Here is a 24,480-nt window from a genome sequence, read left to right as displayed (position 1 = left end):
TTCATTTTGGAGTAGTTTTAATGTAATTATTTAGTTTTTAACATTGTGTTAAAGTTGCAAAGTAAATGCTGAAAATATCTTAAGTGGAAATATCTTAAGTGCCTCTCCTATATACTTATTTGGAAAGTCAGTATAGCAGTGATACAAATTTAAATTAATTAGAATAAACTTTCATTCCTTGAGTGAGGTAGAATATTTATAGAGGAAGTTCTGGTAGAATTAGATTTCTTTTCACGTTTGTATTTCTAAATCTCCATAGATCCTCTTGGAAGGACCTGGCACATTGAAATATAGTAATTTTAGCCTGGCCAAAGCAGAAGGTGAAAATTTGGAAGAGTTCTTTGCTTTGGTGGCATCAGAAGAAGGTGGAGGTGATGGTGAGAACATACAGAGAAGATGTATGAGAAGTAGAGTCAAAGGTATGTTGTCTATAGAAATTGCCAAACAATGAACACCACGGATAGGCTCCTAAAATTATCTTTTTTTGTTTTAAAATATTTTTGTTGTTTTGTCAGTTTAAGCTTTTTTTAAGCTTTCATTACAAACTTTCAGGACTAGCCTAGTTGACTTAAAAGTGTGATTTTGTCCACTAGACATTGAATTTACTAGCTACGGTCTTCATATTGGATATAATAGTATATCAGGCCTAGGAAGCTTTGGGGGCGGTGGACTACATCGAGCCATCAGAGTGATTTCATCCAGTTCTGGCAGACTTTCTAACGTTGTGTCCGTTGATATCGCTTAAGACCAACAAATAACATTTTCCCTCCCCATTCCCTCTGTTCCTGCCTTTCTAAACTTAGCTGTGTCTTCCTCATTTTCTTTTCCTTTTCACACATTTCCCCTATCTTTAAAAAAACCCCAAAATTTGATCCTACCATCCCCACCATCCCCACTAGCTGTTGTCCTGTATTTCTTCTTACCTTCATTCCCAGAAAGTCATCTGTACTTGGTGCACTTCCTCCTCTCCTATTTCCTTCTGAACTCTTTCCAGTCTGTTTTCCAGCCTCATCTTTCAATTGAAAACACTCTTCCCAAAGTTATCAGTGATCTTTCTTAATTTCCAGAACGAATGGCCTTGTCTGAGCCCTGGTCCTTCTGAAGCATTTGACCCTATCAGTCGGTAACCCTCCTCACCTGGATACTCTCTCCTGTTGAGATTTGTGAGATGCTGCTTGCTCCTGATTCTTCTACCTGTTGACCAGTCTTTCTGATTTTCCTTTGCTGGTTCTTCATCCAGGACATGTCCACTAACCATGACTGTCTGCCCAAGGCTCTGCCCTAGGACCTCTTTTCTTTTTCCCTCTCTACTCTCTCACTTGGTGATCCAATTAGGTCCCGTGGGTTCAGTTATCATCCTTTCTATTCAGATGATCCCCAGATCTATATATCCAGCCCTCATCTCCCTCCTGAGCTACAGCTCCTTATTACCAACTGCTTCTGGATGTATCAAACTAGATGTTTCATAGGTATCGCAAACCTGTTATGTCTAAAATAGAACTCATTATCTTTTTCCCCAATCCTTCTTCCAGACTTCCCTATTATTGTTGAGGGTACAATCATTCTCGCAGGATTCCTAGGCCCACAACTGTGGTGTTATTCTTGACTCCATTCTGATTACACATATCAGTGACAAATCTTGTTGTTTCTGCTTTAACAAAATATCTCACATATATCCCTTTTTCTGCATTCACAGACACACCGACCTAGTTCAGGTCCTCACTACCTTGCACCTTTGTCCACCAAAGGCCTGCAGGTACAAACAAGAAAGTGATTATTTTTTGGATAGAGGAAATATATGGAAAGAACCTAAGTTAGACACTTTATTCATGTCCTCAATAAAATTCCATTTCAGTGGAGTGTGTTGGGATAAAAATAATTTCTTAAGATTTTTTAACAAAAATTTTAAATAATAGAATTTGCTAAATTACTATAAGAATTTTATTGAAACTTGTTTGAGTAATGATGGATGTTAAAGCACCCCAGTATTTTCTTTTTTCTATATTATTAGTTTGAATACCATTAAGCTGTTAAAATTCAAAGTAACATTAAAGTGTTTTAGATGTTTTTAGTCACTTATTTTCTTCATAGGCTTTTTCATAGAAACAATTTGTCTAAAAATGAGGTTTTACTGTATAATAATACATTGAGGATTTAATATATGTATTTATTCCATTGAACATAAGGAAAGTCTTTGCAAGGGTTTCTTAAAACTTTCCTTAGTCTCCGGTGTGTTTTGATTTGATAGGCTTATTTACATTTTTATAGAGTGTAATTATCTGTCAAATTCTCATTTTCCTAAGGAAACATATGTACCTAAGTAATTGTTTCAGAAAAATGTGGTGGGGTTTAGATACTTCCATTATATGCCATCTCCCTTATGAAAGAATTATAATGGCAACAGTGAGGCCAGTAAATGCAGCAATTATAATTTGGAAGGACAGATTTATTGTCTTATTTCAGCTGCAGCAGTAAACCTTTAATGAACATCTGGATAGATAGGAAGTGGAGAAAGAAAACATACATAAATTACTTGGTAAAAATTGTTCTTTTTGTAACTTAGTATAGTGTTTATTTTTTGGTCTTCCTGGACCAATGACCAAATACCATTTGAGTTTGTATAATGATTTATATGACGTCCTTAAGAAATTTCAATGATGTTCATGTGATTCAGGGTCAGCTGTGCAAAAAGTGTCAGATAGAATAGAACTTCAGAACCAGGAAGCAGAGAAAATGGTTTTCTTGCTCTCTCTCTGGCTTTGGAAGGTCAGGTTTGGCCAGAAGGGTCACTAATGATAAAATGTGCTAGAAGTTTATTGATGCTGTTTGGATTTCCTCCCCAAAAGTAGTTTTATTGCATGCTTCCTAGAGAAAATGAACGTATGTATTCTATTGAGGTGCCTGTAGGTATAATTTTAGATTTTGTTGTTTTGACATTATGTTATTAGCTTAAGAAAGGATATATCTAAATGTGTCGTACCCTTTAATTACATACAGCAATCTCAAAGTCTGTTTTATAATTATTTTTTAAAAAAATCAAACTTTCCAATTAGAATAAATGTAAGTAACATTAGATTTCTTTGATGGAACAGTTAAGGCTTCATTATTCATTTGTCTCCTTTGTTCACTTTTTATTAATCTCATCGTCTGCCAAATAAATTACTTTGGGACTCACAGGAAAGTCTGTGTTTGATATTATTGTGTTGCTCTTTGTACTTGGACCTTAGGCTCTCCCATCTACACTGCCCCGGAAGTTATGAAGGGCATGGACTTCTCCATAGAGAGTGATCTGTGGTCTTTGGGTTGTCTACTCTATGAAATGTTCTCAGGTAATTCATTTTTCTTTTACATTTTTCTTTACATTTCTAACTTAAGATAACTAGTACATACCTCATGAATATTCATAATGTTTTTTGTTGAGGGGCTGCGAAGTTGAGAGATGATTTCATAAAACCTGTTATTTAAGGTAATAGTTGGTTTTACTGACTTTTTATTTGAACTACTTTAATTTGATTAAATTGCTAGAATAGTTTAGTGTGTACAAGTGCATTTAGAGGTTCTCCTTCCTCCTCTCCTTCTTCCTCATCCTCATTCTCTCCTTCCTTTTTTCTTTTCTTTCTACCTTTCTCTTTTTCCTCCTCCTCTTCTTTCCCCTCCTGCACCTTCTTTTCCTGCTCCTGTCCCCCTGCCCTCTCCCTCTTTCCCTCTGTTTTTTTCTCTTCCTTCTTCTCCCTCTCTCTTACCCCCCTACCTCTCCCTATCACCCTCCCCCTTTTTCTCCCTTTCTTCCTTTTCTTTTTCCCCCTCACACTCTCCTCCCCTGCCTTTCCTTCACTTCCTCTCCTGTCCTCTGGGATACATTTGCTGAGTATCCATGGGAAAAGTCTTTTAACCTCAGTGCCTCAGGCGACTCTCCAAGACTATAAGATACAGACAACTGAATGAAATCACAAATCTATATCTTCTCCTCCATATTCCCCAATTATATCATATAGCTGTTTATCAGGGAGAGTGAATTGCATATATTTATTAAAAGCAGGTAGAGTTATTTGCAACCATGTAAACTTACTGTCTGCATCTCATTGTAGTCTAGTTGTAGTCCATGGTATATGTGGCTTGCAGATAATGAAATTTTTGACCCATGGGGGGAATTTATACTTTTTTTTAGAAAATACATTTTGAAATAGAAAAATTTAATAATAACAGCTATTTTCCTGTTAGAGAGAAACTGAGCTTCTCCGATTTCTTCCCCTGATCCTTGTGTGGATTCCAGTTCTCCCGTTATGGTGGATGCCCTTTATGTGATGAGCTTCAGCTTATTGATATCCATCTTAAAATGTGGCCCCCAGAAGGTGATGGGGAACATTAGAAGTGGTCTAATCAGGGCAGGCAGGCAGTCAGTAAATATTTATTAAGCACCTACTGTGTGCCAGGTACTGTGCTAAGCTCTGAGGATACAAATCTAAGTTTCAACGAACAAGATGGTTCTTTCCCTCAAGCAGTTTATAATCGAATGGGAAGAGTACAATGACACTATCACTTATCTTATTTTGGACATTGTACTTTTAAAGTAAAAATATTGGTCTCCATCTCAACATATATTGGGTAGTTCTATTACAAATAATTCCAGTTTAAGATTGGTTTTGGAAAGTTTGTTGATACCAAAATATTAATTAATTTTACAAATGAATTTGTCATTTTTAGGAAGACCACCCTTCTTCTCAGAAAGCTTTTCTGACTTAGTTGAACAGATTTTATATCAAGATCTTTTGCCACCTACACCAAAAGGTAAATTATTTTGTGTTACATGTGCTTACTTACTATTTCTGTGCTTCTTATACGTTCATCCTAATTCTTACTTGGTTTCACAATTTTAAAAATAAACTTATTTTCACTGTAGTACCTTTTTATTCAGTATATTTTCTGGAATCCTTGGGGAGAATTACAAGTCTCTTTAATATGCCAAGGTAGTAAAATAGGAAAAGTTTATTTTAATAGTATAACTAGTAGGTTTTTGCCATTGACTGAAAACTGCAGAAAATATTTGATGTTCTTATAACCAAAGTGATGTTTAAAGTGTTAGTTTTAACATTGATATATTATCTAAGACATTTCTGTGATCTGTGTTCAATACTAGTGTAAGCATTTCCAAGCTGAATTAGAACAGTGGCAAATGAGGGAATTTGTCAGGCTCATAGATTGTTCAATATAGACTTATGTATGTTGCAGCCTTATTTTTCCTTGATGTGCTGAGGGTTCTTTCTTGTGATTTAATCATCGTTACCATCAGCTGGTGTATGCCAAGGGTGTACTTGCACATGATGCTGTGCAAAATCAAGGTAGTGACATGAAGCTTTTTCTGTAAGGTGTGTGATGGTATATGGAACACTGCAGGATTTTAAATTAAGAAGCCTGAGTTTGACAACTAGAAATGAAGGGGCAATCATAGATGTTAAAATGCTGCATTGGATGCCTCCTGGTCATCAGTCAGATCATTGAGCTGTCTGTACCCAGTTGGTTGGGGAGAAGCTGGCATTGGAGGTCTCCTGGGTATTCTTTGTAAAGCACTGCCATTTTTTTGTCCTGTTGTTATGCTTTGTTGATATCTCAGCCCAGGTCTGGACAGTTCTTGAATGATCCAAAGATTCAGTTTCTGGATTGAGAGGATTTCAGGATGTCTCTGATAACCAAACCATTATGAATCTTTTCAGCCTACATCTTGGGAATGCAAAGCCAAAGGTATCTGTGCCTGTTGACCTTGAGGAAGCCTACAAGCCCCCTGGTCATCTCATCTGTTCCTTTTGTGATATACTCAGAGACAGTGAGGATGCCCATTTGTTGGCATACTAATCCCTTTTGTGCGTTTCTTAGATCCGTTTTGTGGAGGGAGGCTTACTTTCATTTGTGGCTCAGCTTAAATATATTTATAGATGTGAATTAAAAAATTAATTACGGCTCTCTTTTTGCAGTTGTATTCTATGGCTTAGTTAAAGCTCATGAAATGTGGTGTGGCATATTAAATAGAAAGCCAGGCCCAGGGTCAGGAAGACCAGGATTTAAGTCCCATCTCTGACATATACTGACTTTGTGACCCTGGAAAAGTCACTGATTACATTTGTCAGGCTCATAGATTGTTCAATATAGACTTATGTATATTGCAGCCTTATTCTTACTTGATGTGCTGAGGGTTCTTTCTTGTGATTTAATCATCATTACCATCAGCTGGTGTATGCCAAGGGTCTACTTGCACATGATGCTGTGCAAAATCAAGGTAGTGACATGAAGCTTTTTCTGTAAGGTCTGTGTGATGGTATATGGAACACTGCAGGGTTTTAAATTAAGAAGCCTGAGTTTGACAACTAGAAATGCCCCAGGCAAGTTTCTTAGCCTGTTAATTTCAGAACAAGTGTTGCTCTACATTGGTAGAGGGGGTTTGTTCACAAGAAGGTCTATACATCAGTGAAATCTGAGTCAGAAACCTTCCAACACCCCTGCCCAGCACTCGAAACTCTGGACTAATATAGATCAAATTCAGTCTTGGGGAGCTATTCCCCAGATCATATCTTTTTCACTAATTTTGTTCCCAATTTTCTCTGGGAACCTCCAAATATTGCCTAGTTCTTCACAGCTGTGTTTCTGTAGCAGATTGTGTTTATATAGGATCATTGATTAAAAGCCCTTGTAGGATAGATTGTCTCATGTTTGTCTTCATATGACCATCACAGTGTCTCATACGTAGTTGGTGTTTAGTAAGCGTATTGAATTGAATTGAATTATATATGGGTCAAAAATTTAATTGGATTGAATTATATTTGGGTAAAAAAACATTCAGAGTAACAGTTTTCCTTACTCAATTAGCCCATAAATAAAGAATGCAGTTGCACTCCCCCTGTAGTCAATTCTGACTTCCCGCTTAGGTCCTGTACAGTGCCTCAGACTCTTAGTGCCTTTTTCTGGTATGGTCTGTCTTGGGAAGGGAATTGAACTTGGGGTTGCTGGAGAGGAGGCATTTCTCTTTGCATCAGACTGGCACCATGTGGATAACTCACGGCAGTGGGGAAGCCAGAGTTCAGGTTTTTTTCTCTTCATGGTCTTCATTGTCTCTTTTTGCTCTTCTAGCTGTTGGGCCATGTAAATGATTCTCTTGTTTCCGAGAGGCTGCATTGTCCCTCCTTCTCCTTTGTTTCCAGTGCCTCCTTCTCTCATTATGAGGCTGAGTTCCAGAACACTAGCAACCTAATCCTGTTGAGTTAGCTCACTTTCCTCTTTCTAGGAGGCTGGGTCATATAGCTTCACCTTCTCCATGGTTAAGACCACATGCAACTGTAATGAATTATTATTATAGCTCCTGGTGATAGGGGGTTGGGTTTACCCTTATTATCTTATGGAGTCATTGGCTTCTGTTTGATCTATTTTAATATCAGTGAATATATTGCTGAGGTAAGATTTTATGTTTCTTGTGTCAAGCTGTCATGTTATTCCTTTTCCAGTTCTTTCTTCCATACATCTGATTTCTTTTTCATTTTCTCATTTCATTTCATTTGTAAAAATGTCTTAAAACTTTTAACAAAAAAAAAAACTCTTGCTGTAGCTGTTCCAGAAATTCCAAGTGAGCTTGTGCTCCACGTATGTTTTTCCTTGAGGCTTTGCCTATAGATTTTTTAGAGTAATTTTCTTCTTTTGGGTTTAATCTTGAGCATCTGTAGCTTTTTATAATGGGATTTTTTTTTCCATTCTTGAAGCTTACTTCCTGATTTCAGACAATGTCAGAGCTGGGCATTGTCCTGTTGCTGCCCCTTGGTGTGTGCTTTTAGCCATGCTTCAGTTCTCTGGTCTGTGCTCAGCTCTCTTAGGGTTCTTCCCAGTGACTGGCTACCTGACTGATCTCCCCTTGCTTTTTTAGACCCAGGACAAAAGGATGGTGCAGATTCATAATTGCTTGGGCCTATCTGTCCCCAATCCTGACATATCTCATTTATGTCATTGAGGTTTGAAGGGGTTGACAGGTAATCAGGCCCAGGAAACTTGCTCAGTTCTCTCAACAAGGTGTCAGCAGGCATGTTTACAGCCACCCTGGGAGGTGTGACCCAAATCCAAAGCAGAGCTTCACCCCCATTAAGGCAGTGTGATTGATTATTGGCAACAATCTGTTTTCATCACGTTGATCAGACCTTTCCAGTTAACTCTCTTTTGTATATGAACTTATATCTTGGCATTTTGTTCAGTATCAGTCAAAAGCATTTCCCTACTGAATTGAATCTTTTAGGGAAGAAGTATCAGGCAGCTGTTGTGCAAAGGGAAAGCAGGTAGTGCATAGCAAACCTAAAGTTTTGCTCCAAGAACATTCTTTTGCAAATTCAGAATGCTTCCCTAATTTCTGTGGCTTAGTCTCCCTCTGCTGGTGAAAAAGGTGAAATCCTCTTTTCTTGGCCACCTGTTTGCACATCATTGTCAGTTTAAAGAGCACCTGGACCTCTTCCCTGGCCCTGTTCTCCTCTTCTCCCCCATCTGAAGGCTTTGAAACACTGCTTGATCATTGACCAATACACTTCATCCTGGATCTTTTCTTCTTGCTCTCTTTCTATCTTCTGTGGGCCAGTCAGAGTAGCCTAGCTTTCTTCATTTCTTGCCATTCTTCCACCCTTATGCCCTTGAAATGCTGGGTCAGGAGGAGGAGTGGGCATACTTGAGGAACTCCACTGCCCCTTCCATTGCCTTCCCTGGCAACACGCTCCTTTGACGCTTACTCTGTCTCTAGTGCCTTTCCAGATCCTTGTTGTTCCAGGTCATTTCCCACCCCCCGTTTTTTTTTCAGGAGTGGGGTACCTGTTTCAGCCTTTCTCTCCATTACAGCCCAGTGTTCACATGGACGCCCAATCAAACATCCTGCTTTTCTACTTCATCAGTTCTCATGACTTCAGTCTCTATCTTAGCTATCCCCGAGGTAATTCTACCAGATCTAATGATCTGGATCTGGAATTGTCCTTTCTGATTACAATCTCTTATCTTTCCATCTCTTCCTCTGCCTTTGCCTCAGTCTGCCTAAACTCTCTCTTAGTCCTCATTGTTAATTCCTCTTGTTTTTCCTCATCTCAGATACATTGCCCCTATTCTGGCTTTATCATCTATGCCTCCTCCTTTCACAGTCTTGCCTGGATAGTAGCCAGTTCAGCAGGCCACAGCCCCCTGTCCTTGAATACCTTGCCTCCACATCCTCTCACTGACCTTCCTGTGAGTGCCCTGCCTTTTGCCTGTCCTATCTGCCCTGCACTCTGCTCACAGGGAAGTTGTGAAAGTATCCCAACAGGACTTACTGCTAATGTGTGTCATCTCCCCTAAATGGGCTGCACACCAACCACCCTCTTCACCTCTCGCTGGCTCTGCTGTAAGCTCTGTTTCAAACCCCTGATGATATGGCTCTTCCCTTCTCTTTGAGCAGCTGACCTTATCTCCTATTTTACTGAGAAAATCAGATGCACACATTGTTAACTCCCTCATCTCCCCTCATCCTTGATGTCTTCCCCCATCCTTGGTCCTCATCTCAGAGGATGATGGGCCCCTTATCTTTGCTCAGGCCAAGGGTCTTGTCAAATGAGGAGGACACTGGTGAGCTGCAGAGCAAAAGGGGATCCTCAGGATGGCAAAGGATCTCACTACTTAAAGGGACTGGGGTCATTCAGTCTGCAGAGAAGACATGACTGTCTTTAGGTATCTAATGGACTTCCATGTGGACAATGGATTGGGCTTCTGTTTGGCTTCTGAGGACAGCATTAGGAACAGTGGGTGGGAGATGCAGAGAGTTTGATGGGAGGCCAGTCTTTCTAACAGAAGTATCCAGGAGGAGAGTGGGCTGCCTTGGGAGGTAATGAGTTCCCCTCTAAATGGGAAATTTCAAGCAAAAGCAGGCTGACCACTTGATGTGTATGCATAGTAGGGATTATTTTTTCAGGTATTAGTTGAACTGGGTGGCCACTATTGGTAAACTGTAATTCCTCCCAACTCTGAAATTCTGTGATTGTTGGACTCTGTGAATTTATGATGCCATGATCCTCTTCTGCATCAAGAAACTGATGTTTCAGTTGTGAATATGTATATATAGGCTAATTTCCAGTGGCTCTACACCTTGACAAAGTACACACATTTATGTGCAGCTGACAAAAAACAACAAAGACATGGGTTTGTTATGTGTCTTTGTTCACCATTACAGATGTTTTCTTAATGGAGTCATGCAGAGTACATTGCTAAACCATTGGTCTTAGTGGTGGAACACAGCTTGTGAAATTCTGCTGTAGTACTGCATTTCACGATGGTCCTGTGACCTCATCAGTGTGGGTTCTCTCTCCTGCAGTGCAGATTGCAGCACCTCCCAGCCTTCTCATCACATGTAGCTGTTGTCTGTTTTCCCATAAATCATCCGCAAGCAGTCCATCCAGCATTCCAGAGGCTTTCTTCTAGCTCTCTTATCTTTCCTTGGATACTTATTGAAGGCTCTCCATCCCTTCTCCTTTGCTTCTGCCACATTATCAACCTCCGTCTTTCCAAGTCATGCATCTCTAGACCCATCTCTTAGGCCACTTTTCTAATGCGCTTATTAATCACTTATATAGATTGTAGCCTGCTCCATCCCACCATGCACCTCCGCTTTGTCATTGGAGTAAACCATGACTTTAACACTGGCAGAATATTGTTTTTAAGAAGATGTACTTTCATTCTGGGGAGAGCTTGGAGTCATTAAAACACTTTTTACTTTCTGAGCACCAATTAGTGCGCTCTCCTCTGCCTGTTCCCCTTTGTGATGGGCAGGGACTAAAATCGGGAAATGAATGAAGACTCACCAAAGATGTCTGAGACTGCTAGGGAGGATGTCCACCTGCACTGTCTAGTTAGAAGAAGGTTTCCCTTCTAGGTGCAGACTGAATAGAATTAATGGTTATGCATATTATAGATAAAGAAAATTTAGAGTAAATGACTACAGATATTTGAATCTTATCTAATTGTACAAAACAGTAAGTCAAAGAAAATACAAGAAAGAGTTAAAAATACTTGGTAATGAGAACTCTATGTTTGTAAGGCAGTTGATTAATGGAGAGATCATTACATTGTTAAGGGAAATATAAATAATTCATCTGGGAATTTTCTTCCCAGCCCAAGAACTGTATTGCTTTATGCCCTTGGGTAAAATGTTTTATTACTTTTTGCTTTTTTTAAAAGGGAATGATATAATTTTAATCAATTGACATTATGTAAATAAATACTGTTTAAATTTTTCCTGTTAGAAATATTGACATGGGTTTCATTTAAACTTTATGTTTTTATTTATATTTTAATTTTTTGATATCTGAAATTGTGCTTTTATTATAGATAGTACTCTTCCCGAAGCATCTTCTGAATTTATTAATTTACTTGATGGACTACTTCAAAAAGAGCCTCAAAAAAGGTAGAGTATTTTGTTACCACATCATAATGGGTTTTTTTTTGGGGGGGGTACGTTTTGCACCTTCCCTTTTGTTTACAATACTAGTGTACTTAATGCAGAATTTTTCTTCTGTAACTATTTCAGATTTTTTTTGAGATCTTTTCTTACCTCTGAGAAGAGAGTAAATTTTCTCACTTTTGGGGGGTATTTTTGGCCATAGTAATTTAAAGTAAATTATTTTGTCTTTATGTTTCATGTCAGACCCCAGTGGAATGAATAAGTTAAAACTCCCGAAACCAGGTAGTGTATTTCCCTTTCATTCTCAAGCTCAGGCCAAATAAATGTCAGACTGTTGATTTGAGGTTCAAACCTTCAAAAGGATTGCTATCTTTGTGGGAAAAACACATCTGTATGAAAACCTAAATATGTATTGCAATAAAATGTTAACTGAAAAGTATTTTAATTCATTTCACTTCAGTGAAGTATTATTATTTCCTGTGGGGGTGGGCCTGAAGAGAGAGTAAGTTAGGTGATTTAAAAAAATAATATGGTTCCTGCCTTCATGTATATACGTGTCATGTGTGTGATCCAACACATGTATAATTGTAGTGCCCATAAGTACAAAGCAGAACTACAGCGGGAGCCGAGATGGCGGAGTGAAAAGGCAGTCGCTCTCACTCTCCCCTATCAACCTCTGACAACCCAGAAAATGTCAGCCCAGAAAACACAAACAAACCCTGGAACACCTGAACTAGAAGAAAGACAGGGAGCAGCAGTGCAGCAGCCCAGCAAACGGATCTCTCACTGCCTCAGCAAAAACAAGGGGCCCCGGGCAGACAAGTACCCTGCGGCGTTCATCTGAAAGGAGGTGAAGAAAACAACCTAAAGGCTTCCTAAAGCCCCAGCTTTGCTGGTTCCAACCCAACACCAGGTGAGCTGTAGGAGCCCTGAAGCCTCCAATTGTGAAGAAATCCTGAAGCCCAGGTGGTAGAGCAGGCAAACACCAACACTTGGACCTCAGACTGCCTCAGTGAGGGCGGGGGAACCAGTGGAAACCAGCTCAGAAAACCACCAGGAGCCTTGGCACTCCACCGCAAAGGAATCTCCAGGTGCATTAGCAGAAACGAGGGAGACAACACTGCAAGGGGCCCCAGGAAGATAAACATCCTGCAGCAGCCATCTAAAAGGAGAAGAAGAAAGCTAAAGGAAAGGAAAAGCAGGCAACCTAGAATTGCCTGAAAGTTCCAGCCTTGCTGATTCCAGCCCAACATGAGGTAAGTTGCCAGTACTCTACAGCCTCCAATTGCCAACATAAGAGGCCACAACCCACAAAGCTAGTGACTAAAACTTAGGCTCCCAACACAAGAAGCTTGGGTCAGTGCCCTCCGTTCCCCAGCAGGAGAGCTCAATCTCTTTAAAGGCCAGGGAATAAAGAAACACCATGAGTAAAAATAAAACGTACCAAAGATTTCTTCTTATGAGAAGAGTGAAGATCAAGACAGAAATTCTGAAGAGGACAACATTGTCAACAAACCCACATCTGCAACAACAAAAGGGAATATGAACTGGTCTGAAGCCCAAAAAGCCTTCTTAGAAGAGCTCAAGAAGGATTCTAATAGTCAAATGAGAGAGGTAAAAGAGTCCTTCAAAAATACAATTGGCCAATTGGAAAAAAAAATACACTGAAGAAAACAAGTCCCTAAAAAACAAAAGAGAACTACAGAGAAGGCAGGGGACATAAGTATGTTGTAATGTTGGTGCTCAGGGATAAAGATAGTACCCAAATTCATCTTGTAATGAGAGTTATCTACCATAAATAATGGCAGGAAGATCATTGTCTTGGGAGTCAGGAGTTCTGGGCTCTAGGCCTCATTCTGCCCTGCCTTGCTGTGTGACCTAGGACAAAGCACTGAATATCTTCGAACCCTTCTTTTCTCACATGGAAAATAAGTGGTTTGAACCACTTAATTATTGATTATATCATACTATTTTAAGGTTCTGTCCACCTCCAAAATTATGATGCTATGAATCTTTGTAGGTGGGGGACATAATTTGAACCATCGTATAATCGAGTCCATTATGGAGCTCCATGATGGCGCTATGGAGCTCTGTGACGTATGAGAAAAACTGTAGAAAGGAGAGTTTGGCTGTTGTTGGACTTCTGGCGTTGACCCTCCTGTGCCTACGAGGAAGTGCTTTTAAAATGATTCTGGTTCCCATCCTAAAGGAATAATTTAAGTGGATATCTGGGCTATGCAGTCCAGCTGCTTTATTGCAATACATAGACAAACTCTATTACTGAATAATTAGAATGTCATTTTTTCTCATCAAAGCACAACTTATCCCATTGTAATACTGTTTATTTTTTTATGTATGCAGGCAGCTTCAGTAGTAGGTAGAGTTATGGTTTAAGAATTCATAATCCTATTTTCTTTTGTCAGAGGGATTCTATTAATGAAGCCTAAGGCTATTGTGGACTTATTAATCCAACATTCTTTAAAGAATATTAAAAATAATAAAATTAATAGGATTTTTCTTAGTAAAAGATAGCAGTGGATTAATCTCATCATCAGTTTTTTTCAGAAGGCAAACTGCTTTTCTAAGAGCTGAAAGTTTTCTCTCTACATCAGCTCTTAATCATTTTTGTGTCCTGAGCCCCTTTGGCAGGTTGGTGAAACCTATGGACTCCTTCCTTCCCTGAATAATGTTTTTAAATGCATCGAATGAAATACAGTGATTACTAAGGGCACCAATTACAATGACAGGTATCAAAATAATAATAAAGAAAAGTCCATTCTCTCTGGGGTAAGAATGGCAGGTGTCTTTGAAGCCCCACAGATCCCTCCGGGGAGGAGGGAGATGTGCCCCCATCATCTGTGCTCCTGGAACAGGTTTGGCCATTGCCGTCATTCAGAGTTTATTTGTCTTTCCATTTTTGCACCTGTATTATTATAGTCGTTGTACATATTCTACTCGTTCCCTCTGCATCAGTTTGTACAAGTTTTCCCAGGCTTCTCTGAATCTTCACATTTGTTGTTTCATCTATCACTGTATTTTTTCAGCCATTCTCCAACTTTGTTTCTAGTTTTATGCCACCATGAAATATGTTGCTGTAAATATTCTGGCATACGTGAAAACAAATGTTTTCGGAGTCACATTTTATGAGTAATGTAAATAATCAAACTGGATTCAGAAGTAGAGGGGTGACCTTGAGGAAATGAGGCCACTTCTCTGTTATGTGTCATAAGACCACACTTGAGGTGATTCCCCAAAGGGGGGAATCTCAAAACATTTTGAGCAATGCCAGTGCTGTGGAGTAAACATATGTCCTTTCATGTGACTTCCTGGAAGGGTGATACATATTTGAACGAATACTTTCTAATATTCCAATCCTGGACACATAATTGCTAATTTAAAAATGATTCACATTAATTTATAATTATTTTCTGTAGACTGAGTTGGGATCTTAAACTGAACTTGGAATAGATCACTAGCAGACCGTGAGCCCTGATCTCATTTGGTCTCTGGGATTGTAGCACTTCATAAACTCCCTTTCTGTACCAGTTGAAACTTCTGGGTATTTTCTCCAAGTGTTTATCCATCATTCACGGGTGTTTATTTAGCATGTGTAGCATCTTCAATAGAGATTAGATTGAAAGTTTTATTTTTTTAAAATCTCAGATTTACATTTAAGGGGAGATAATTTATAAGTTCCTCCACTGCAGTTCTCCCCTGATATGTGTCATGAGGGCTAGTTCCAGGAGTATCCACCAAGCTAGAGGGGCCTTCAGTCTTGCCCCAGTGATGGCCTCTGTGCCTTTGCTTTTGAGGGTCTTCCCTAGAAGGTTGGCCATCAGGGGATAAATTTTTATGGTCCCAGCAACTTGTGAATCCACCCACTAAGACAGAGAGGGTAGCCATCTACATGAGTGTTCACACTGGTAAAATCGCAGGTCTTTTGAAGAAGTTACAACTGATGACACGATTTGTAACCTGTGTTAAGTATTTAGGAGATGTTCTGGGATGATCCATTTCATTCGGTACCAGTTTGAATCTTTGTTCTCTTGTTTTCCACAGATTGACTTGGGCAGGTGTATTACAGCATTCGTTTTGGAAGGAAGCTTTCAATAGAAAAGACCGTGACTGTCTGAACACCCAAGATGCCAGCTTCAGGTAGGTTCATTGCTTTAGGGTAGTTAATAAATTTAATTCTGTGCGTGAAGTGTAGTTGTGAATACAGGAATCACCATTGTGCTCTATACTGTGACATTTTTGCCTAATTCAATAATGTGAATATAAACTTATATTCCTTTGCAAATAGGGAAGTCTCAGCTATTTTTGTATATAAGTATATGTATATATATGTATATGTATATATATGTGTATGTATATTTATATGTGTGTGTATGCATGTATACACACATACATACGTACTCTTATCTATAATGTACATTCATATGTATACATGTAGACAGCCAGCTATCATACACATATGTGTACGTGCATGTTTATATAGACATAGATACATGCGTACAATGTGCACATTACACACATAAATGCGCACACACATGATTGTAGATATAGCATGTTTGTAGATATAGCTAAATCTTTGTTGTGTGTATATGTGCACATATGTATACATGTGTAATGTATATGATGTATATGTGTAGATATAGACATTGATGTAGATATATGTCTACATCTACATTTATATCTCTGTCTACACATAAGACACATACACACTTGTAGCACACACTATGACATTTTTTATGTTTTTTTTTCTCATACATTAAAATAGTCTGCCCTCAATAAGGAGTTCCTGAGTATTTCCCTGTGTCCGTCACTGTGCCGACCATTGTGGGGGATACAGAAGAAACACAAGATCTGCTCACTTGCAGTCTATCTGGACACTTTTGATGTAGCAAAAAAAACCCGAATTAGGAATCAGGAGACATTGGCTGTCATTACCTTGATTTCCAGCATTGGGCAGATCTCAGCCTCTGTTTGTCGCCATTTGCTCATTTATAGAATGAGGGAAGTGCTCTCTGTCTTACTTATCTCCCTTTAGAGGATAGCAAGCAGGATCTAAGGAGAGAATGTATGTGAAAGCATTACGAGTGCTTAGAAATGCTATACAAATAGAAAATATTATTGTGGGGTTCAGAGCTTACACAACGGTTCCTAACTGTAAGATAGGAGTCTGGTAGTAAATTTGTAAGATAGAAGTCACCTGCTGATGTGACACTTATATGTCTGCAGACATGTTAGGAAAGAGATTTGGAAGTAGCCCATCTGATCACCTCTTCAGGGTTCCTGTGTTTAGTTTGCTGTTGAAGTTGGCATTATGCATGCCATAATAGTAGGCCTGATCACTTAGCTGGCATGCCTGAAGTTTGGAAGAACTGTACTGTATGTACACTTTATTTCCCCTCATTTATTGTGTCTCTGATGGGATCATCATTTGTTCATGTTCCTAAGGAATGGGGAGTAATACCCCAAGGTAAGAAAGATCATGTTGCAGAATTGGCGTCTTTCCCTTCTTCCCTTCCTCTCTTCAACTTCTTCTCTCTTCTGTGGAACTGAAGCTGGAAGAGTCCTTAGAAGCTGACTTCCTCCAGTCGCCAGAGGCTCAGTGAGGCTTGCTTACTGGGCACCTCACTAAGGAAGTGGCATAAAGCAGGATCAGGACTCTGACTCCAGGTCCAGCGAGGGCTCTTTCCACTACAGAGCATTGTTACCTCCTGCCTCTAGAAGTATTCAGATTTCTTTCCTGATCAGTTATTTTATTATGCATAAAGTAAAGATTAAGATTTTTCCTTCAGGGTAGATTACAAAATGGGACGTTTGATGGAGTTGGTTGGATTCTGCGTGGGATTAGTGGGTACACTCTCTATAGTCCAGTGAAAAGGACACAAGTTGCACACCCAGCAGATGCCTCGCAGCCCTCCTTAGGATATGTGAAGTGCTTTACAAGATGCCAGAGGTGGTATTCACTTAGTGTATATTCTTCAGTCTTCTCTTTGCTGGGTTGGCTTTGAATGCTGTAGCGATCAAGGCATGGCCAGAAGCCAACTTTTCTGCCATGGCCATTGAGAGAGAACAATCACCCTGAGAAATCGGCTTGAAAATGAGAGTTTGAGGAATTTGAAGCAGATTGTGTTCTGTGCCCACGCTGTTGGTGTTTGGCCGTGGGCCCATTCTGAGTCATTCTGAGTGACAGCCACATGCCAGAGAATAATGTTTAAAGATAATCCATGTCTCATTAAAAACACAGAGAGAAAATGCTTTATTTGCACCTGGCTCTGCTCGCACGTACTTGGTAGTGTTTGTCCAAAGCTGGGCTTCTGTCAGGAGGTCGGACATTGATGGTGCTGTACCAAGAGAGGGAGAAGTAAGCATCAGAGAGAGAGAGGACTTCTCAGTGAGGGCTTTAAAATCCCCGAGCTGTGAACTTTTAAAAGGGTAGAATGGTGGAAGGCAAGCTGAACTTGGAGACAAATCTTCGGCTTTAATGCCTAGGCATGGTTTGACTTTGAGTGACTTCCTCCACTTCTGTGAGCTTCGGTTTCTTCATCTGTAAAATGGGGATAATAATTCTACCTCGTCCCACCAGAGCTTGCATTCTGTTCTTAGGCCCCACAGGTGGGCTTCTGCCTGGTCTTGCCCTGACCCATTTCCAAGCTGGGCTCCATTCTTCATCTCCATTCTCTAGTCTAGCTATACTCCATGTGTTGTGTTTGTGTTGTCCCATTAGAATGTAAGCTCCCCAAGGGCAAGAATTGGACTTGTTTGCATGTTTTGCTTTGTTTTTTAAAATATTTTTTTATCTCCAATGCTTGGTAAATACCTGGCACTTAGTAAATGTTTAATAAGTGCTTGTTCGTTCAACCCTTCCTTTGTGCCCATTTATTCTTCCTATGTTAGACTGCAGGGGTGGGGAACCTGTGGCCCTGAGGCTCCATGAAGTTAAAGGCTGCACTTGAGAACCTAGAGGGCCACATGTGGCCTCGAGACAGGCTCCCCACCCCTGTGTTAAAGTGTAGCATGAGGCAAAGCGTGTAAAATATTTGGTAACTGAACTACTGTCCTCACAGGGTGTTTGTGAGGGAAAATGCATGTTCAACTGAAAAGAGCTCCATGCGTGTGAGCATTGTTACTTAACTTAACTGCCACTGGAATTTATAAGAGAAAGGAGAAAACAGTTCTGCATGTTAATTTCACCATCAGAGGCCATGTCCATTAGCATCAGTGAGGACAAAACCAAATTATTGGTCCAACAAACTTAGATTTTAAATTTAATGTCTGTATTTGTTCAAAATAGATGATGTTTATATGCTTTTTAAAAGTTTACAAAATGTTTCATATACATTATACTCCATGGAGATTAAATAGTTTTATGAGGGAACCATAAATGCCTCACCTTCTAGGCTGTCTGGTTCAAGATAGGTGATGAGTTTAGTAGAGTTCTGATCAACAATATAGGTGATTAATCAATAGAGAAAACTAAACAATAAGTGCATAGGACTTAGCATGAGACTTATGCTCTTAATATCTTAAAATTATTTTATTAGCTTACAGATTTTCTCCTGGTATTTTTATTTTTAAATAAATGGAGAGAAGGGAAGGAGTTGTGGCCTGGATTTTTACTTTCCACTTAAAAAGAAAGAAATTAATTGATGATAAGGTTAATTGGAATCTGGAGCTATTAAAAATCTCTTCTTTCCTTCAGGAATGCTTTGGTTTCCCTTAGACTGTGGGGAACTGAGCATGTGCCAGGAGATCTACTTCCTCCTCAAGGCAGGGGTTCCTGGGCCATAGGCTTGAGAGAAGAGATACCTTCATGAACAAGGGACCCCATGGTCTGCAGAGTTAAGACTGAAGGTAGAGAGAGCAGCCACGTAGATCTGGAGGCTGTAGCAGGGAATCAGGGTGAGGGAACCGGTGGGAGCTGGCACAGAACGAGACGAGGGGTTTCAATTGAACTGGGAAAGGATCTAGCAGTGATGGGACAATAGAAGGACAGCCCAAGTGCTGCATTGGTATTGGAAAAATATTAAAAGAATCAGAGTAAAAACCTCTAGTGTATTGGTAGATCTCTTATGGAGAATTGACAGAAATACGTGATGATGGACCACAGCTGATGAGCCAGTGTTGGGAGGGAAGCATACATAATGATGAGATCACAGATCTATTGAAATGAAATGTAGATGTTCACACATACTGACACATACATATATACGTGTATGTATACATATACATGTACATACATACCATTTACATTTGTGGTTTGGTTTTCTGATGCTAGCTAGAACCTGTAGTCAAGAGATTTAACGGCCACTTTATCATCTTAATCAAATACTTACTGTCTATTATGTACAGTGTACCATAGGGGATACAAATAAATGATTTCTGAGAGGACAAGTGATAAAGCTAGAGGAAACTCAGAAAGTATTGCTAGAAAACATAAAGTCCTTTGCAAGAAATGGGTACTTTAGGGTAAAAAGGGTGTTTTTATCAGAGGAAGTCATGGGAAGAGAACATCTGGTTAAGAATATGGCGTCTCAGACAGGGATTGGGATTTCTGGACCACGAGTTAATTGTATAGGAGTGGGCTCTTTGTTAGGGATGGAGTGTATCCAATGACGTTCAATACAATATGTTTGGCAGGAGAGGCAGGATGGCATAATGATTCAATGGTAGCTGTTGAGATGATGAAGATCTGGGTTTGAGTTCCATCTCTGATCCATTCTGGCTGTGGGACTCTGGGCAAACCTTTTCACTTCTCAGTGTCCCAGGTAACTCTTAGTTGTCTCATCTGCACCGGTAGAGAGGGTTTTTTTTTTATAGGTCTGGCATCTGTTTTATCTATCTTTCTGTCATCTCTCTATCCCTCCATTTGCCCATCTATCATCAAACTCAGTTGATGCATTGGTTAGGTTTATTATAAAAGATGACTCTTTGGGTGGGGGAGGAGAGAGAAATATTGGAAAATGAAGGTGATATCGAAGGTGATGTAAAAATAAGAGATTTCATTTAAATTTAAACAAAAGAAAGAGAGGGAAACTGGGTTGTATTCTGCATCATTGGAGGAATATCTGCACCCATACTCCATATGTGTTGATTTTTATCTTAATATATAACCTCAGTAGTATAAACAATGTTTCACATCCATAATCCTTCACCTCTTCAATGAAGGGAAGTGGTTGTAATCTCATCTCTCTTCTTCAAGGCCAAGCTTGTTATTATAATTACAGTGTTTGTTTTAATTTTTAAAAATTCTTTCCATTTAAATTGTTGTAGTCTTTGGATAGATTGTTTTTCTGGTTCTCCTTCCCTCACTTTGTAAGTCATTCAGTGCTTCTTTGCGTTTTTCATAATCATCCTTTCTTATGGAGAAGTCATATTCATTACATTCTTGTAACACAAATTATTTAAGCATTCCTCAGTTGTTAGTTATCTACTCTCCCCCCAAGTTCTTTTTATTACAAAATTGCCACTATTAATATTTTGGTATATATGACATCTTCCTATTTTTGACATCCTTGGAGTACATGCCTAACTTATACTGGAGTAATCACTCCAACTTAGACAATGTGGTTGCATGAATCACTTTCTCAGCCTAATTGCAAACTAATTTCCCGAATGGTTGGACCCCTTCATGTAAAAGCTTCCTCAGCCCAGCCTCTCCAGCATTGACAGTTCCCATCTGTTGTCCTCTTTGTCGGTTTGCTGGGCATGAGGGGAAACCTCAGTCAGTCTGATTTGTGTTTGTCTCATTATTAGCGACTTGGAGTAGTCTTTCATATTGTTACAGTTTGTGGCTCTTTTTTTTTCGAGAACTATTTGTTCATGATGGCTCTTGGGGACACATTTCTGCAAATTCTCTTTATATTTGGTGTGTATATACACACACACCCCATCATTCTCTGAACATCTGTGTGTGTATATGGTATGTATGTGTACATGTGTGTGCATTGTATGTATATAGACATATATATCTCAACATCTCTACATAAGCACCATGTCTACATAAGCACACGTGACTCTGGAAGAATGAGGCTGATGACTTTGTGCAGCTCTGCCTCCCTTAAATCCAAGTCATGTACAAGTCAAGATATCAGCCTCTTGATATCATTTGTCCTTTTCAAAAACAAAGGATGAACAACCAATCAACCCCATGCACATAAATATACACATACACACGTATGTATGTAGTAACTTGCTTCAATTAAAATACTTTCTCTAAGTCATTTACAGTCTTTTTTTTTTTTTGGCTAGGCAATGGGGTTAAGTGACTTGCCCAAGGTCACACAGCTAGTAAGTGTTAAGCATCTGAGGCTGGATTTGAACTCAGGTACTCCTGACTCCAGGGCCAGTGCTCTATCCACTGTGCCACCTAGCTGCCCCCATTTACAGTCTTTTAAAAAAAATTTATTAGTTTATTTTGATTTATCAACAATCACTTCCATATGCTTTTGAGTTTAAAATTTTTCTCCCCCTTCCTCCCCACCACCCTCCCCAAGATGGTGCACAATCTGATATAGGCTATACATTTACATTCCTGTTAAACATATTTTCACATTGTGAAAGTGAAGTTGTAAGTAAAAGTTAAAATCAATAGGAGGAACCATCAGAAAGAGGAAACAAAACTGAACAGGAGAGAAAAAAAATGATAGCGCTTCAACTTCCATAGTTCTTTCTTTGGATGTGGACAGACAGCATTTTCCATCGCGAGGCCTCTGGAGATGTCTTAGATCCTTGTAATGCTGAGAAGGGTTAAGTTTATCAATATTAGTCATCGCACAACGTGGCTGTTAATTGTGTACAAAGTTCTCTTGGTTCTGCTCACTTCACTCAGCATCAGACCATACAAGTCTTTCCAGGTTTTTCTGAAGTCAGCCTGTTCATCATTTCTTATAGCACAATATTGTATTCCATTACATTCATATACTACAGCTTGTTCAGCCGTTCCCCAATTGATGGGCATCCTCTCAATTTCCAATTTTTTTGCCACCACAAAAAGAGCTGCTAAGTCATTTACAATCTTTAACAGGATTTCCCCCCCTAAATTCATCACTTTGCTAAGATATTGGGTATAATCATATAGAATCATAGAATGTGAGACCTTAGAGATTCCTTGGCTTCTTCAAGACCAAAACTTTCATTGTACAGATGAAGAAACTGAGGCTTAGAGATGGGACAAGGGCTTTGCTCATGATTATGCAGCTACTTACGTCCTTTTCCAAACTGGTTCTCTATATAGATAGTTCTACAAATAGTTGTCTTATGGATTAAAAACTGGTTTCTTTTGTTGACAAGCAGAAAAATCATGGAGTATTCCTTACGTGAAGAGTGTGAAGAGCTGTTGAAAAGCAAGGAGAATGTACAGACCACAGGGCTGAATATCAGCCAACAATTTAACAAGTCTTTTAAATTAGGTAAGATTTTTTATGTGCGTAAACTCCTCTAAGGTTGCTATTTTTAATTGTGCCTCATTTCCGAGGTAGGATGGCCTTGAAATGGTAGCAGTGTGCTTTATTAGTGATTTTTCTGTTGTTGTTGTTCCTTTTTGGGTATTAATAATAGATTGCTTTCTGGTCACAGAAAATCCAGCTGAGTTGCGGCCCAAGAGTGCTCTTGGAAGTGGTCAGTTGAATGAATCTATATTTCTTCTCAGGTATGTAAAATGAAAAAGCAGAAGAGAATTTAATGGAAAATAAAATATGCTTATGTATGACTCATGATGCCTAAGTACTCCACACGGTTCTTATTATAAAAATGGTTTGGAGGCTTATACATGAACTAAATCCTGTGATTCTAATTTTATTTTCAAAATTATAAGCAAATGCTAATTGAAACATATGCTTTTTTTTCTTTTTTCTTTTTTTTTGCCAAATGAAATCATTCTCCCTGTTTGTAAGACAGTGATTTAAGGCTGCAGAAGTTGCGTTTCTATGCAGTTGGGCCATGCATGGAAGACTAAGTTGTGGGTTTTTTCATATGTTGGCTTATATTTCTTTATATGGCCAAGGAGTATTGTGAGGTTTAATTTTGTCTTCATTCTTTAATTCACAAACATTCACCTATTAATTCACAACATATACCTGCTGTGGGCAAGGCCTTGTGCTAGGTGCTAGCAATACAAAGGTGAAAAACAGCAGATAGTTCTTTCCTTTAAGAGGTTTGTAATCTATTAAGAGAATGATGCTATCTACAGATGTACCAGTGCATCTCCACAATGTGAGTTAGGAAATTACTAAGTGTATAACAGAGAACTCACAAATGTCCTGAAATACCACTTCTATCTGGTGTCATCAAGAAAGGCCTTTATAGATGAAGTATAGAATTTCTCATGGCATTCCTTATCTATTGTGTACTGGTCCTTGAAAGAGAATAATGATGTTGGTAGTTAGAGACTGATGAGGGGAAATTCACTGTAGGCCTGAGCTTTGCACAAAGTTCACAAAGGCCCCAAAGCTAGCTGGAAGCAGATAGTTTTGCTTGAGCAAAGTGTAGGTGAAGGTGAGTGAAATAATGTTGGCATCGTGGGATAGGGCCAGGTCAGAGAGGATGCTGAATATGAGGCTCAGGCTTCTGTATGTTATTTGATAAGCAGTGGGGAGCCACTGAGGGCTTTTAGAAGGGGGCGGGGGTTAACATGAGCAAACTCATGAAGGTCAGTCTAGAAACAAGTTTTAGTAGAGAGGTTAGGAGGGTCCTTCAAGCATTGAGAGGGCTGAGGTTAGAAAGAGACATTTAACTTGTTCTGCTTGTACCTAGAGAACAGAAGTAGGAACGGTGGGCAGAAGTGGCAAAGAGGCATGTTTGGGCTTAGGGATCTCTTCAAAAGTGGGGTTGTTTAGAGGAATGGCATGGTTTGGGGGTGAAGTGGCTGCAGCTGCCTTGGGAAGCTTGTGGACCCTCCTCTCCAGAGCTCTCCAAGCAGAGGCTGGGTGACTGCTTTTTGGGTGAGATGTAGGGAGATTCTCAGAGAGCCTGGGATTCTGTGACTACTCTGGTGCATGTACATGTAAGGTGTTCTAAAGGTAAAGTGGCAGGCCTTG

General features: G+C 39.4%; 1 protein-coding gene across 14 annotated transcripts in view; it reads left to right on the top strand.

Moving 5' to 3' along the window:
- ULK4 (unc-51 like kinase 4) overlaps positions 1–24,480 on the top strand; it is a 651,508-nt gene that overhangs the window by 21,025 nt on the left and 606,003 nt on the right. For all 14 annotated transcript variants that reach the window (XM_078151680.1, XM_020987361.2, XM_078151694.1 and 11 more), the window contains 7 exons: positions 260–419; positions 3,228–3,329; positions 4,705–4,788; positions 11,362–11,437; positions 15,494–15,589; positions 22,739–22,854; positions 23,021–23,093. In XM_078151680.1, the coding sequence (XP_078007806.1) occupies positions 260–419; positions 3,228–3,329; positions 4,705–4,788; positions 11,362–11,437; positions 15,494–15,589; positions 22,739–22,854; positions 23,021–23,093 (707 nt within the window). The remainder of the gene's footprint in view (positions 1–259; positions 420–3,227; positions 3,330–4,704; positions 4,789–11,361; positions 11,438–15,493; positions 15,590–22,738; positions 22,855–23,020; positions 23,094–24,480) is intronic.

This window comes from Phascolarctos cinereus, unplaced genomic scaffold, assembly GCF_003287225.1.
Source record: "Phascolarctos cinereus isolate Bilbo 61053 unplaced genomic scaffold, phaCin_HiC Scaffold_1;HRSCAF=81, whole genome shotgun sequence".
NCBI lineage: Eukaryota > Metazoa > Chordata > Mammalia > Diprotodontia > Phascolarctidae > Phascolarctos > Phascolarctos cinereus.
This window is presented reverse-complemented; position numbering and strand designations above follow the sequence as displayed.